The 17,646-nt window shown below is 28.4% G+C and overlaps 1 protein-coding gene across 3 annotated transcripts in view; it reads right to left on the reverse strand.

Annotated features, from left to right (window-relative positions):
- Positions 1–14,587, reverse strand: part of LOC100643020 (putative aminopeptidase-2) — a 66,380-nt gene extending 51,793 nt beyond the window's left edge. Inside the window, exons 1-10 of one of the 3 annotated variants that reach the window (XM_048407876.1) lie at positions 14,278–14,587; positions 12,556–12,687; positions 12,392–12,456; positions 10,725–10,843; positions 9,904–10,312; positions 9,452–9,607; positions 7,836–8,304; positions 6,086–6,321; positions 4,906–5,279; positions 995–1,275 (exon numbers count right to left, since the gene is read on the reverse strand). In XM_048407876.1, the coding sequence (XP_048263833.1) occupies positions 995–1,275; positions 4,906–5,279; positions 6,086–6,321; positions 7,836–8,304; positions 9,452–9,607; positions 9,904–10,312; positions 10,725–10,809 (2,010 nt within the window). In that variant the 5' untranslated portion in view covers positions 10,810–10,843; positions 12,392–12,456; positions 12,556–12,687; positions 14,278–14,587. The remainder of the gene's footprint in view (positions 1–994; positions 1,276–4,905; positions 5,280–6,085; positions 6,322–7,835; positions 8,305–9,451; positions 9,608–9,903; positions 10,313–10,724; positions 10,844–12,391; positions 12,457–12,555; positions 12,688–14,277) is intronic. The other 2 variants (XM_048407877.1, XM_048407875.1) reach the window with 2 other exon arrangements.
- Between the last annotated feature and the right edge of the window lie 3,059 nt (positions 14,588–17,646).

The raw sequence follows: 17,646 nt of genomic DNA on the forward strand, positions 1-17,646 counted from the left end.
CTCAATTACTATGCAACGTGGAACCACCGATCCCTGGAGACAAGCTGCTTTTAGTTATTTGGTATAAGGAGGAAGCAGATATACAGGATAGCTAACATTCCAAGAAGTGTTGTTAGTTCAGGAAGGCCGAAGTGGTTTGATCGACCGAGTACGCAAGGCCCAAGAAGAGAATCCCGCGGCAGCCATAGAAAGACTGGGGCGCGAGCGAAATCAGTGATGATGAGTACATCTGAGATCAGAGGCATTTGTCTGAATAGTCGCATGTTGAAATGTAGTATAATGCAGTATCGTGGATGGATTGCCTGGGAGATATCGGGTGTGTGTTGTCAGCGTTGTCAAGGAGTGTATTTAAAATAGAACCATTGTAACGAGAGTAATTAGTAACGAATAGTGACTGCGTAAACATAGATTGACGGAGCATCAAACGATATTGTAACAATCATACTGTTAGCAAACCTACTAGCAATGTACCATTTCCTACATGTACAATTCCTACAGTCGCAATATTTGGCAAATCGTGCGCGACTAGTCGCAAACGGAAAAGCCTTTAAAATTGTAAAGTATATACAAAGATAAAGAAATCAATGGCTGATGTTTATGAACAGATCACCAAGCAGCGTGCGAAGCGACGAGCGAAGCGTCCAACGGTTCTGCTTGTGAACTGTGTCAGAGATACACATACATGAGTAGAATTCGCTGTAGCGATACTGACAGTTTTTTTGCAAATATTTCGAAAATTAGAAAAATTTGGCGGTAATACACAAAGGAAAAGTTGTTTTCTATAAAATATTAAAAAATCATAGAAGTCGAAGATACCAACAGCTTTCTAAATAATTACCATAGTACATATTTACTATGGACACATTATTTAGATTATTTTAAAGATTATTATCCACTTAAGAACGCATTAGACATGAAACTTTAATATTTATATTTTAAGTATGTCGTGAATACATTTAAAAGTATAGAATAAGTATACGGTACGTTGACAAACCTTGAAATGTTTATAATATTCATTATCTCCAGATAATCGTTGATCAAGGTACGTGATCCCAGAGAATGCAGCCTTGAATGGCAAGTAATTCCTTTCTCGTCTAATATATTGCAAACCATCCAAAGTAGTTCGGTAATTAAGCAAACCAGCTCTTGCTAAATTCAACAAATCGTCAACCAGAGCGGCTCTGTTAAGAACATGTATGTTCTGATAGTTTTTACTATTTAAAACATCGATAATGCGATACCAGGAAGCATTATCATAATTTACTCGATAGAAACCTGAAAAAATAATTTTGATTTGTGAAATAATGGTTCCATAAGTTTTATATGTACCATATCAATGATCTTATTGATCTTAACAAGGTTTGTATACTTATACCTAATACATACTTTCTTATTTAATTATCTTATAAGCACTATGAAAGTATTTGAACACCTATAGGTACCATTAATGAATTATGTATGTTATACGAACTTTTGAAATTTCATGAATATTATTTTGAGACTCGAGTATCATGATTGTATTAGTAAAGTTTGAAACGAATTTAAAACTATATATAAAAATTACAGGATATTAAATTGTATTAAATATAATAGAAATATATATTACAGAAATATCGCAAAAGTATTAGAATAGCCAATCATTTACTGTATTGGTAAACCCCGATATTAAGCGGTACCATCTACAATAAATGTCTCGTAATTTCTATATATTTCTATTTATTTTTATGTGTTTTCTAAGTGTTTAAATACTTCCATGAAGTGTAGTTTTTGAAGTATAGTTTACTATGTAGTGTCTGACACTGAATGTAAATGATAAATGAATATAAAATGTGTTCATGATATATGAAATAAAATAAAATATATACTATAGAGTTATATGAGATACATAATGAAAATGAAACCATTAGTCCGGTCAAAATAGACATAAAAATAGTGATCAAAGAATAAACATTCCAACGGAGTTAAATTCTAGTAGAAACCTTGGGTACACCTGTAGAAGTAAAGTGTCAAAAGTCTCCATTGATTCCATGTGTGCTAAAAAAGTTATTCAAGGTCAAAGTAAAAATTTTCGGATTTTTTGAATTTTTCTTGAAAACGGTAAGTTTTATCGAAAATATAGCCCAGACAAAAATTGAAAAAATAGAAAAACTATGTCCTCTCCGAATTCGATAATTTTTAAATATATTATCAGGGGCATAATTTTGAACAACTGTTTCTTGTACATATAACTGTCGGTCAGATATAGTTCCCGAGATATTCGCAAAAAACCATCGGTAGAGTATAGTAAATACAGTGAATTCTGTCTTGCGCTTCCATGCCAGTGTACGTAAAGTATTGGTTGGCGGCAGCCTAGCGGCGGATGGATATTATGATCCAACTGAAATCTGGCTCTTATTTTTGGCACGTGGGCGATCTTGGGTAAAGCTCCGTGCATAACTATATATGCGAGACTGTAAGAAATGTCTGCTCGTAATTCAATTAAAATGGATATTATCAATGTATTTGATTTCGGTTTCGGTTGAGTTATTTTAACTCGACCGCCTCGAGGTGGCCACAACGCTTGCATAAAATAGTAACGGTTATTCCTTTCATAAGATAATATCAATTATTCAATCTCTTACTATTTTTTCAAGTTAATTTGTAAACCTAAGCTCAATACGTTGATGATATTCGTTTCTAATTGGATTATAATAGACATTTTTTATGCTTCCTATATGTTCTGCATATGCAATTGTGCACGGAGCTTTATCCAAACCCACCCCACCTCGTTTGTCTGTATAAATCAAAGATAAATGATAGGTTTCGACTAAGTCATTCTATCCGACCACTGACAACTAAACAGAGCCATACGTTGCCACATATTCACAAATATCTGCACGATTCACTGTAGTGATACCGATAGTTTTTTGTGAAGTAGCTAGAAAAAGGTGTATAAAATGTTGAGTTTTACGACATATTCAAAATATTATAGAAATCGAAGATAACGGAACGTCTCTACAATTTCACTATTCTTTTCTATAACAGTATTGAAGTTGTTGATAAAAGAAACTAATTTTTACAAATAAATATTTCAATTTATAATTTGATTATTCCATCTGATAAAAAGTTGCAACATTGTGAAATAAAAGCATATGATATGATTAGCTAATAAATTATATTGTACAAGGGAACACAGATTGGCTAATTATCAATATCTTTAAGCAAAGAAATATTTCTTTATATATATATATATATTTTTTTTTTTATGTATTTATATCTGCATCAATAATAACAAACAGCATAAAGAATAATATTTAGAAATAAACTCCTCGAACCCTTATTTTTACAAATTATTTGTAGAAATTTATAGTCTTCTGTTTTATGATTTTTGTAACATCACTATATAAATAAAACACGATATATTTTACCTAGCAAAAACAAATCTCTGAAGATGTCTATTTTTATAAAATTTGAGATATATTTGACTAATTTCGTTGAAACAAATTTCTTTATCACTAACTCTTGAATCATATCTTACATGCACGTGTGAAAATAAGGTATCATGATAACAATCTCATGTCAAATATTCCTATAAAATTAAATTTAATTTTATCAACGCGTCGTAATAATCCTATAATACCTTCTATTTGAATGATGTTACTACAATACGCCAGATGGACAAAACAAGGAAGGAAACAATCACAGAAAGTGCAAAATAAATGAAGGGGAAAGGGGAAAGAAAGGGGAAAGATCTTTACAAAGTAGTTTGTTGAGTACTATTGTAGTATCGTAAAAAGAGGCTTGATTAGAGATCGATCAAAACAGTGTTGTCTGTCCTTCAGTTGTTAGTTTACATCGGACAAAAGCCTATGTGACTAAGGTCACCTAGTTCTTTCGGAGTGTTGGCATGGTGAGATTAAGGAAAGGAGAAAAAGAACGCTAGAGGAGGGGGACGATTTGAGTTCAAAGAGTGAGTCGAGAGATCAGAGTTAGTCGAGAAGTCGAAGAGTAGAGTTATTAGTGTTGTCGAGTTGCGAGATTCGTTAGCGTTGTCGAGTTGCGAGAGTGGTTGAAGTAAAACAAGATTGTTGCGTTTAGTTCAAGTTAAACAACCATCGTTTTTAGTCTAATTCATATCTGTTTAGTTTATTTATTGTAAATAAATTATAAATAGTATCAGGAAAAATTTATACCTAAATTTCCCCAATACTACACTATCTAAAAATATTAGTATTGTTCGTTCCTTTTGTATCGTTTAAGTATTTGCAAACGAAATATTTTTTCGATAAAGGAAGTAAATATAATTTGTACTATATATTATCGAACTAATGATATATTATCAGTTTTATACTTTGAATTCCTTCAGTCATATTATTTAAGTTACGTAGATTATCATGTTTTATCGAAATTAAGTGCATTTGAGACATTCTAATGAATTATAATTTTAGATATGTTATTAGAAATATACGTATATAATATCCTGTTAAATTTTATATTTATTTAATAATGAACAAGTTTATTGTAAATAGGTAGATATATACATGAGTGCAAATTAAAGACATTTTAAACGAAAATCCTAGAAAGTATCTATTTTGTTTTTTTTTTTTTGCTATAATATCCCTAACATGTAAACGTTAGGAGAACTATTTACATTAAGATATAATTAATTATGTAAAATAAAATATAATGTATTACCCATTTTATAAGGAAGTAATAATTAAAAGTTTTGCTCTATCTATACACAAATTTTTTAGTTTAGTTTATAGTCTACGTAAGCAGAATTACTTAGTATTTTGCAAAAAACTAATGAAAAAGGTACTAGTTGTTAATATATTTTTTAAATAAAGAAGTATCTTGACTAGAACAAAGAAATCGGAAGCAGAATTAGTAAAACATAAAATAAAAATTTAAATAAACAATACTCACCAGCTGATTGAACATTGAATATCACCCATCCTGAAGATTTATTAAGTTTAATTGTTGTTTCGCGTTCAGGTTTCAACCAATACGTCACATTTACTTGATTGAAATTCATATTTTCTTGAGTAGTCCACGTAATGGGTATCCACCATTTCACGTTGATAGGTGTGGATTTCATATTCCTCAACAGGAAACGTTCTTGCTGCAAAGTAGCCTGACCATTTTTAACGAAGATCTTTACCACCGGAAATCCGGCTTGTTCTGTCCACGTGGACATAATTTCTTCGACAGAAGTACCAAGTTGTATATTCTTACGATTGATTTCAGTTTGAAGTTCCGACCAGAGATTTTGTGGTCTTGCCACTTTTTTTTCTGCATTACTGGAACGAATGCAAATCGTTGTACTTAGATTACACGTTCGTATTTATAGAAAAATTGATGATATTACTTTAATGTGAGATTTATGAAATTATATTTTCGAATTTATCATTTTAAACATATAAGATGTTCTATTTAAAATACGCTACATATTTACAGCAGTGTACAAAAGTTTCTAACAAAATAGATTTTTCACTTTATATCGAAAAAAATTTTAACTAATAATAGATATGAGAGCATGACAAGTAGAAGAAATTAAATTAATTAACTATAAATTATTTAAAATTAATTATTTATTAATTAATTATTATTTAATTATTTAATGAAATATTAAATATAACATTTCGTATTTCTTTTTAATTGCACTTGCAACTGTTAAATTTTATTATTTAATCTTATATATGTTATTGCAATTGTAAATTGTTTGAAATATGTTGAAATATACGTTATGAATGTATCTTAATATCTACTATAACTGTAATTGCTTGACATTCCTTAAAAAAAAAAAAAAGACGAAGGAAGAATCGATGAGCATTTCCGAAAAAATGTTATGTTATAAAAACGAATATATCTTAAAGTTCCTTCGCTAAAATTGTATAATTGATTTCGGAAATAATAAAAGATACAGCCTTGAACTTAATGACATAATGATACATTACTACTTGTGATTATCTCTTGTCGTTTAAAAAGTTCGTGATTCATTGATAACGAAGTTATAATTATTTAATAGTTTTATGCAACTATTTATAATTTTAATATAGTCTCTTCTATAGTTTACCATACTTGTTATAATTAAATTGCTCATTACTTGTTCAGGTAATTTTGTAGCGTAGCATCAAATACATCGGATCCAAAAACGAGATTCATCATTCGTAGGATACTGGCTCCTTTGTTGTAAGTAATAGTATCTCCCACTCCCCTAATTTGCGATGAATTTGTGACGTTCCGCGTCATTGGTTGAGAAGACTCGATAGCATCAACTGCAAGAGCTGTTTGATGTTGCTCCACGAGGAACTGATCTTCCATGTTCCATGATTTCTCGATCTACAAAATGGATTATTCCTCATATCACGAATGGTATAGGATAGTCAACAGGTTGTTGAATAATGAAAGGATTTAATAACTAGGAAATGAAAAAAAAGCTTCGTCAATATTTTTCATAATACAAGTTAAATATGAGATATAATGATATAATGCTTTAAAGATACCACGACCGTTAGACTCTTAAAACTTTTTGATTATACTGCTCACTATTATTTATCCATGAACATCCTCATTTGAACAAATCTTTAGCAAAAAGTTCTTATTTTTATTAGATATTGTAGCATGATTAAAATCGAAAATATCGAAGAGAACTGAGTGGCACAAAACAGTTTCAAAACTTATTCTGACAAACACGCAAAACTGAAACCTTTATTTAATTTCGATACAAAATTTTAGGGAATTGAAGGTTTCACGAGAAGTGCATGATAAGGTACGGCTTATTGCTTCTCTAATATTGATATTAAAAACAAGCATGTACTTTAACATGGCATAGTTAAAACAGGGAACAAGCTGTTAGGTTTATAGATCCAGTTTTTTGAAAAATAGTTTTGTGAAAAATCAAGGAGTTACTTAATGTTGTGACCTTTCTGGTCATTAATTGATATTTTTGAAATGTTTAATTCAAAAATCAAGTAGAAATGAGAAATGTCTGTTTAAATGGGATTCATCGATAGTCTATTTTAAATTTTAAAATTGCTTTCTTTTAAATAGCTGAAAATATGATTTAGCATATATTACTCTATGTTGTTCAATTGAAATCAGTCAATACTCTGCTGATCATCATGTACATATAGTTACATTGTTTGTAAATAAAATTATTATATTTTACTAAATTTTTATTGAATATACATTGTTACTTTACGACTAATAACATATCGATTAAAGATAGTGATAAGTCTAGTAAATAGATATATTTTCTATTCCTATTTAAATTAAATTTTGAAAAAATTTCTTTGAGCTTTGGAATACACGTATGTTTAATTAAATCTCAGTATAATAAAATTTGTTCATTTGACTATTTGATATTTATCATAAGAAAGTTGTATTACTAAAAAATTTTAAAAATTTTATTAAAAATATAATTATTTTGCCCACTAAAGCTTCATTCGAATTTCGAGTCAAGTCGGGATTCCGACTTATAAGCTTATTGGGGTACTCGTTATTTTACGACCCGATTTGGGGTCTCGATTCAAAATGTAATTTTTCTGTCATCTTGTGCTTAAAGTTAGTAGAAGCACACTAAAGCAGTACACACTTGGCATAACTGAGAAAATGAAGAAACCCTTGCTTATTTATGATTAGTGTCATAGAAAACTAAGACTGCAATTTATAGAAGAATGTACGAAAATTTCACAGAGACTAACTTCCTTTATTTGTTACAAGAACCTTATAATAATTATTATAAGAACGGTCATATTGGGAACACACTTGATCAATTTTGGAGTCATTGTATTTAATTAACTGCATTTATTTATTTTATTTATGCAATTTAACTAATGGAAAATTGCAATTACCTGTGCTGTGCCAAAGTATTGAAAGTATCTTGCAAACGCTTCGCTTAACCATAGGTAGCTCCACCATTCCGGTGTAATCATATTTCCAAACCACATGTGCGTTAATTCGTGAATAATCACGGAGGCGATACTTTGTTTCGCGATATCAGATGTCGAGTTTTCATCATATAACAGTCTGGATTCACGATAGGTAATAAGACCCCAATTTTCCATTGCACCGGCTGAAAAATCGGGTACAGCCACCATGTCCATTTTTGAAATTTGATAATTTTGTTTGAATCGCTTCGAGAGATAATCAAGACCCTGCATGCCAATGTTCAAAGCATATTTAGCTTGATCAATGGCGTTTGGTTTAGCCCAAACCTTAAAATTGTCTGCTTTTACGGGGCTGAAGTCCGAGATAATGAAAGCTACCAAATAGGTCGACATAGGGATGCTTTGCTTGAATTCGTCCCAAACTGTTTCATTTCTGCAATCATTAATTGCATTATGTGAATAAATTGCACTAACTCCTTAGGATCCACCTTTGTAAATACATTTACTGTCACGTATTGTCTTGGAATTGAAGGAATTGCTGCAGTAAGGAGGAAACTTTACCTTCATCAAAATGAAATCACTTTTTAAAATGTGCTATTTTATAACTAACTAATATTTACAGTAAAGCACCTCTTCACGTTTGGATATAATAATTTTAAATATGAAACTTATTCATTTATTTCTTTTCGAATAAATACAATTTAATTATTGGAGTAGCTTCCTTATTGTTACCAATTTTTCAATTTTAGATTTTTAATATCATGTTACATTTAATATACGTTTAATCCCTTAATAGTACTTAATAGTTTATCTTCACTGAGATTCTAGTAGAGTGAAAGGTTTACCCCAAGCGTAATTCGAGCAGAGCGATCAGGAAAGGTACTTGTGAATTTCAACATGTTTTTTAAAACGTTTTTTACCATGTAGAGAAGTATTTTAGAACATAAAAAAGTTATACATTTTTGTGACCGGATTTCGTAATTTCATTGCACTGTTTTATTAAATATTAGGTTATTTTCTTAAATTGTTAAGGGGTTAATCCTCTAATACCAGAATTTTCTTTCGCTTTTCAGTAGAAAAGATTATGATTGATTAGAATTGACAATTATTAGGAAAACTATAACGGTATTCTAATAAAATATGATACCATGTTATATAGGTAAGGAAGTAAGAAAAATAGAAAAATTTATTCAAATGACTAATTGTAAGTTAATAATGTTACATTATTATGTATTAGATATATATCTATTGTGATCAGTAATAAATAAAACCGAACAAACTTATTTTTAAACTCAAACTGCAAAACCAAACAAAATTATTATTCTTTTACGCTTTTTTGCTTAGAAAAATTCAGTCGAATCACAATCATTTACAGGTGACGAAATATTTAATACAATGGATGAGATGATATTATAACTATTAATTATGAATTATAAGGAAAAGTGAATTAAATGAATATTGAATATGTCCTTTCTAAAGATTATCTTTAGCATGTATCTCATGATTTATAGATGGGAGTGTAAATGAACAACATCTTATGGCATTTAATACTTTTTTGTCACATTGCAAATGTTACTTACACGTCTATACTTCTGTTTAGCGGCATATTGCTCAAGCAAGAATATTCTGCAGGCCTCAAAATTCTGATTATATATGTTGCCTTGAAGCTTGGTTCGTCGAAGCAGGGAAAAGCATGTCTTGCATGCGTTGTTTGGAATTGCGTGGAAGCGAGCCACCTAAAACCATTGAATGTCAATTTCGATGTATGTTTAGTTCTCTTTATTCTTCTTTTCGGAAAGTTAAATTTTTAAAACAGAAAGTAATATCGCACAGAAAATAGCTTTTGTAGAATCTAAACTAAATTCCGTGTTATTATAACTTTTAGTTACTTTTTTTTAATTTGTAAATGGAGAGAAATATTTGAAATCCAAATAATAGATTACGTTCAACCTAATTATGTAATAATTTATTATATTATATAATAATTTTTAATATGATAATTAACATATTTTGAAGCGCAATAAGACCTTACCTAATTTTTCCATTAGAATCGACATAGGAGCTTTTGTAAAATCCAATCATGTCGTCCCTAAGTGCACTGACATAATCAAAATTGATCGTAATGTTTGTCCCTGCACTAAGGACTTTGCTTAGTTTAATTTCGTATTTTTCCGTTTCATTCTTATACGTGGTGTGCTTAATTTCTACCTTCTCCACATCAATCGTAACGGTCACCAAATTTATCTTCATTTGCCCATGGTGAAGTGTTATAGTGTCCGTAGACTTTTGTAAATATGCACTAATATGTACGATTCCCTTGAATTCAAAATTATCTTTTAATTTCGGAATAAGTATAATTTCGTAGTTCGTAGGTATAATTGTTTTTGGCAGTCGATACTCAAGATTGGTAGGTTCCTTTGTATCATCTTGTGCATATGCTGCTACACAATAAAAAATACTTTTAATACTATTAGCATTAATAGTTAATTGATAAAAAATATTACATATAGAAAAAATAATGAAAATGTTAAGTATTTAGTCAGTAAATCATGTAAATGATTTATTCATGTATTACAAAATAATTTAAAAATTAAATTAGTAATTACAGTGTAGTAAGGGTAATACATAATATAATATATATAAATCTTGATGTTTAATTACAAGTTAGGATAGACTTGCAATAGTCTGAATGTAAAATATAAATGTAATATAATAACAATTAAATTATTATAATGAGAAAATGGATTTTTGTACAATTTAATATAAAAAGAAATACTTTATTAGTAACACATACAATAATATTAGTAATATAATAAAGTGTAAATTTTACAAAATTATTTAAATTTCAATTACCTTTATCAACGTTGTTTGTTGCTTGATATCTAGCATGAAGTAGGAGAAAGACAACGATCAAAAATTGGTCTCGGAATAAATTCATGATGACGTGACAATATCCTCTCTTGTTATTAAACCTATGTCAAATATCAGAACATGTCGATATACATGTGTATTTTATCATCGATTTAAAGCAATTTATCATAATAGATAAGAATAAACAAATGACACATTTCATAATTAGTTGAAAGTTATACATACATATTTAAATATCAATGTGACAAGTACTCAATTAATAACGGTTATATATATAAATATCAGATTTTTTATTTATCACGAAAATAATAAAATATAGCACATAAATAATATATTATAAAAATTAATTCTACTTTGTTTGAATATTATTATTGTAATAAATGAAGAAGTAACGTCAATTCGTAAACTTGTGGAGGAAGATAGGTCACGAAATAAATTAAGTAAATTCTACATATTTTGCATTCATTTTAAAAATTCAGAGTTAAATCAGTTGTCTTTTAAACATACAAATTGCATTTTTTCATAATTATATCTGTGTGATTTGAAAAGAAAGTTATCAACTTTTCCGTGAATTTATTTAAGAATCGCTAATAATGGAAACTTAAAAACTTTGGCTAAGAATAACAAACTTTTTGAATTAGATAAGAAACACTTTATCGTAATAAAATGTGATATAGGTACTTATCATTATTATTTAATTATTGCATATTTTCTTTGACGAATTGTTTACAAAGACTTTAATTCATTCTACTCTGTTGTTTTAAGATATTTATTATGTAAATATAAATATCTTAACATTTTAGTGATTAGACATTAGTAATTTCTATGGAATTCTTATTCACGAAATAAAAAGGATATTTTGATGATAATTAATTTTGTGTATATGATGAAACACATTGCACCAAATAGATCGAAAAGATTTACTGCTTTATTATGAACGTTTATATTGTCTGTTAAAGCCTGTTAAAATTTGAACTTTTAACGTAAATTTAAATATTCTATAAATATATTTAGTATGGAACTAGAAATGTGAGATGTAAGTTTCTGGAAATGTTAGGTTATTCTTTAACATTAAAACTATCCTGAAATTGTATTCTCAATAAAAAAAAATGATTAGTGTACGGTAGACAATAGTAGGATTTATTAGTTAGATTAAGGAGATTAAAATAAATATTCAAATTTTTCCAGGTTAAATATATTTAATTAATTTAGGTAATAAATGAAGTGAAACGTAATTATTTTGACCAACACAACATGTTATGAATTAATATTATTAAAATTATGTATGTACAATTTTAAGCAACAACTATGATATATAATAAAATATTGATATTTTGCCATTTCAAAATATTATTTCTCATTTTCAGGACAAATTATATTTATTCGCGCTTATCTATATAAAAAAAAGTAAGTGTAACATTATCATGTATAATAAAGATAAAGAGAATAGATATGCACAATGACGACAAATAATCTGATAGATTTTATTACCTTAACACCTTTGTATTCATAATAGAGATATCTCGAACTCACGAGTTCATTTTTACAAATTTACAGAACTTGGTATCATACGACTCTTTTAATATGACGCTTTGCACGAAATATTTCACATCTTTTTAAACCCCTTATATTGCTAAGCAATTATTTACCTTTCTTCTGTTTGAAGCAAATATAACTATTCCAAGATTTTTGAGTGGGAGTAGATGTTGTCATCCTATCATGAAATATTTTACGTAAAATATTTATTTACGTAACAAATTTATTTAAAACAGAAGTATTTTCTGCTTTTTATCATATTGATAGTATATATTACCATGGTTAAGTATTTGGACACTTGGGACAGTCCAATCAAACCATTGATATTTTTGTTATATGTATTTTCAACATCAAGTTCCATATTTATTTGTAATAAATAGCTGACACTTCATAGAATCTATATAAACTCCTAGAATGTGGTTGGAAACACATATTTGACTCTAAGATTTCAATCTAGTAATTTATCTAATGCTTTTTCTAAATAAATTCCAGATCAACTGGGACTAATTAAAAAAAGAGTATCAATATCGAACAAATATACTTAAAAGTCACTTAACTTAAGTGTTTCCATAGAAGCGATTTTCATTCGTCTTCAATTACTGCTTTTTCATTTATACTAATTTATATTAACCAATATTTTTATCGATACTCACTAACTGTAATGCAGAAAATTAGATTAAGGCGATTTGTTTGAACAATATTTTATATCCAAATACATTTATTCATAGTTGTGTACTTGCGAAATATTCTATCTTAATCGTTAATCAATGCAATGAGAAAACGATACATATTTCTTCTAAGTCAAATTAACAAGTTCAAGTTCCTAGATACATAGTACTTTGCCTAAAGTATCACGTAATTTTTTTATCAAAACCGTAACGCCGAGATTCCTAAATAAATAAAAACAACTTTACAGAATTCGTGGATTAAATTTCTATATGTAAATCTTTTCTTCATCATGGAATTTTTCTTACGAATACAAAAAACTTCTTGTACAGTATAAATTTATTAATCGAACTAATTAGTAGTTGTATACGTTATATTGTAATTTTAAGTAGATGTTAAGTAGATGTAGATCAAGGACATTTTCTTTTTCCTTTTTGGGAATTATTTTCTTCATCTTGTTCGGCAGTTTTGACAATATAGATTGTACCACTCACAAAATTAATAACAAATAGGTGACGTAGATGGAAGTAAATTTATAACTGACTACCTCGATAAAATATAGTTAATAAAATTGAGTATATTTTCTTCACAAATACACAAATAATTACAAAATATACACAACTTGCAATGAAAATAAGAGAAATATTTTACGGAATGTATTATATCTATATTATGGAAACAAGAGAACGTGATAATAGGTTTTAAGTAATCGTTATTCTACAGTTCAAATAAAATATTATTTTGGATAGGAAACTAAATTTCGGCAAATAAAATGTTTATTTTCACAAAATAAAGTATAAAACAAAATATTTCAAATCTGTACTATAGATAGTATTTATTTAAAATATTTTCTGGTAATGAAAATAGATCATGGAGAGATAATAATAAAATGACAAGAATCCCCGATACCTTCAAATTGAATTTACTTTTTTTTGAGCATGGCTAATCGCTAATGTAACAAAGTGTGTCATTCAATGTTTTCATCATTAGACTACTCCGTCGCGGACAAAGAATCAATCCAGCGAAACTAAATAATCTTTTAACTGGAGTAGACGACGGAATCGACGTATTATATTTTAAAGAAAACTGTTTCATGTATTTGTATTTTGTATTTGTATTTGATAGATTTGAATTCGCAGATATTGCAATAGTTATAATTCTACAATACTACTATTATTGACTTATTGCTTATCAACAATACCACCAATGGGTTTTTCCATAACCGAAAAAATCATACGTTTCCACACCTTCATATATTCATAAAATATGTCTGCAATTATTTGTATACGTTGGTGAGCAACTGTGAATTAGAAAAAAGAAATTGTTAACTTACGTTTTCCGGCAAATTTGGATGTTTTACTTTTGTCTAACGTTTACATCGGTAAATCTTCATAGTCACATTCTTCCCGTGGAGAGACTATCAATGAAAATAGCAGAAGTGGCCGTTTCGAAAAGTGAAAGTCACTTGGTGCTATAACGATGTTTATCGCAACTTCTCTATGAATACAGATCACACAGTTTACGACCAGACGCGATGCGCGACACGTTACTTCTATGAATATACGATATTCGAGGAGAAGCGTGATATTTCTACAAATCTTTCGGCTCTATGCGATTTTGCATTCTATTCTCTCTTGCGTTATCAACTTGTTTTGTTTGAGCAATTGTGTGTTCATTTATTATGTAGCATCATCGCTTATCTTATCGACGACCTGACCAATGGTCGGTATTGCTATTTTATTTTATGATGATATCCTCGTCTTGATATCATCTTATAGACTTTACCTAACAGAGATACAAATATTTTGAGGATTGTTCAAACTTTTTATTCTTTTTTCTATTACACAATCTACCATTAGGATGTTTTAAACTGATAATCGAAGAAAATAAATTAACTTGTCGATAATTACGTAGAAGAGTATGTCTCAAAGTCAATAATTTTGCGTCCCCTAAAGTGTGATTTAGCCAAATGATATAGCTGTGATAGGAGTACTGTCGGTGAAACAAAAATTCTACTATATTTTCGGTATGATGATATTCCTTACAAGACCATTAAAATCGGTGAGGTGTGCTCCTTTCAATGTAACTTATATATACATGTAATTAACAACTCGTCAATTTTTCGGACATAATAATTCCATTATATAATCCTCAACACTACGATTCTTGAATTTTTATATTTCAATCCCATTATCGCTTTAACAAACAAGAAGGATTTAAAGTGTTTTCAAGAAGGTGTTTAAAATAAGAATTGAAACTAGAAATTATGTGTACCAATAAGAATTTCTTTATATTTTATTTTAACTTGAAATATCTTTGAACATTACTGGAAAAATGAAATCATGCACCAAAATCGATTAGTATCATGGGCAAAAATTTGTTCAAAGGAAATTTAAATTAAGAATTGCGTTTCTAAGTTCAGTTTTACTCTTTAACTCTATCGTTCCATTAATTAGACTTTGCTGTATCTAACGTCTTTATAGTAATGAATGTGTGTTTTAAAGGAAAAGTAGTTCTCATTGTATATCTACTTTAATAACATAAAAAGATCATTACAACTGTAGTATGGATAAAAGTTTATTTATAGTATTATGTATTAGTATGACATTAAAAGAACGTATTAGTTAAAAATGAAAGATTTCCCAATTTTTGTTGTTTCATTTCTTAAAAATAAATTACCTATGCGTGTATCATATTTATACATATTTGTAAGGACTAGCTTGACGTAACTAAAACTGAAGAATTTTGTGTAAGAAAGGACTATTAGTCTATAATCAATATATGTATGTTTGAATAGATGCTAACTATATTTTCTAAAATATGAAAAGAACAAAGTCTTTCAAAAGTTATTGTAATTATTAGTTCAAAGATAGCTAATATTAAAAAACTAAACTACTAAACTATTTAACTATTAAAGAACTAAAACTTCCAATGTAATCTCTATAACTTACCATTATAAACTCTTATTTCAAAAAGTTCCTCTACAGATTTATAAAATAAAATATATAATCTTCATAAACTTTTAATTCCGTGATTATAAAACTTTCTGATCAAAGGATTACTCAGTTATCAGAATAAAAATTATTTATCACTATAATGCGAGGAATGACTTATCAGCGAATTATGAGGAAAAATATTGATAATCTGAAATTGCATGCCTGCCAATTGATTTTCTATATGGAAAGAAATGCTTTATTATTAAGTGATATCCCCTATGCCTTAAAGCTATACAATCGACAATTGTATTTACTCAAACGATAAACGTATAAAGCTTTCTCGTGTATGAAATCGTTTTCTAGTGTTATATTGGCATGACGAATTTTTGTCAAGTAACTGATTACAATGACGTAATTCTACTTTGTACTTAACCCTTATTGGATTATAACGTCTCGTTCAATCAAGCTAATGTTTACACAAGTCAAGGTTCAGGAGGGAACGATATTATATATAGCGTAATTGTAAATGAAGACTTTAATAAGTGATATCCATCAATGTAGCCGTACAATACGTATCCTGTAGAAATAATCCAAAACTTGAATTATAATAATTATTTGCAAACTAATATTCTAATAAAGCATAAACAATATTTCAGTTGTTTGTTATACCGATTGTCATCACTCATCGACCGTAACAAGTAACTGGTTCATGCCAGTAACGTAGTTTCCAGTTGCTTAAATTCATATAAATTAAGTAATTTGAAAAAATACCTGCAAAATGGATGGACCCTTAATTAGAAATTTCTATAATCGCAGAATTAAAATGTAATAAAACTCAATTAATGTTTATTAAGTTGGATTTGATCTTTGCACATGTAAATGTAATATAATTTGTCTCTAATTAATATAAAAGAAAGAGCAGATAAAAACAGATAAAGAATGGAATATATGAATAGAAATTATTTTATTAAAGATAACGTGAATTTTAGCAATGAATTAGTTCGTCAAGAAAGAGTACATTACACATGATAATCTGTCTTTACTATTTGTGTACGACATATTTGATATACAATATACAATATACCTTTGTTACAAACAATAGCTACCTATATTTGATTTATTTATTCAAGTTTATTTAAGGTTTATTTTAACCAAGCATATTAGTTACGTACACAGTGTGGTCCACGAATCCGTCGCTATATTATTTCAGGCACTTGTGACAATTTGACAAAAAAATATTTTATATAAGATTTAATCACCAAGGAAAAATTATCTTTCAATAAAAAGTCAAAGTTTCTGTAAATAATTTAATTTATAGTAATTAGCAATTTTTTAAATTTCTTATATGGAAATTTGTAACCAATAGAAAACTAATTAAATTTTATTCAAAGCAATTTTTTGTTAAATTATAGTCTGATAAATTGTGCCTGCAACATCATGGCGACCAATTTGTGAGCCACCGTGTATATTCATTTAGTTCAGGTGCAGATTCACTGTGAAGCAACTAACATGTTAATCATTAATTTGAGTAATATATAAATAATAAAGTAGCAAATATTTAATAATAAGACCGTCATTTTGCATGAAGTTCATACAAACAAGTGCCACATAATAACGTATATCGTATATATACTATAATGTCGTATTTAGTCAAATGAATACCGTTCACCCTTCGATTCTAATACTATATTCGTTTGTTCTAAAAATTTCGTATATTCAAGATATGCAAAATATCTTCAGATATACAAAATATTTGTTATGCAGAT

The sequence above is a fragment of the Bombus terrestris genome, chromosome 7 (genome assembly GCF_910591885.1).
Source record: "Bombus terrestris chromosome 7, iyBomTerr1.2, whole genome shotgun sequence".
Lineage (NCBI taxonomy): Eukaryota > Metazoa > Arthropoda > Insecta > Hymenoptera > Apidae > Bombus > Bombus terrestris.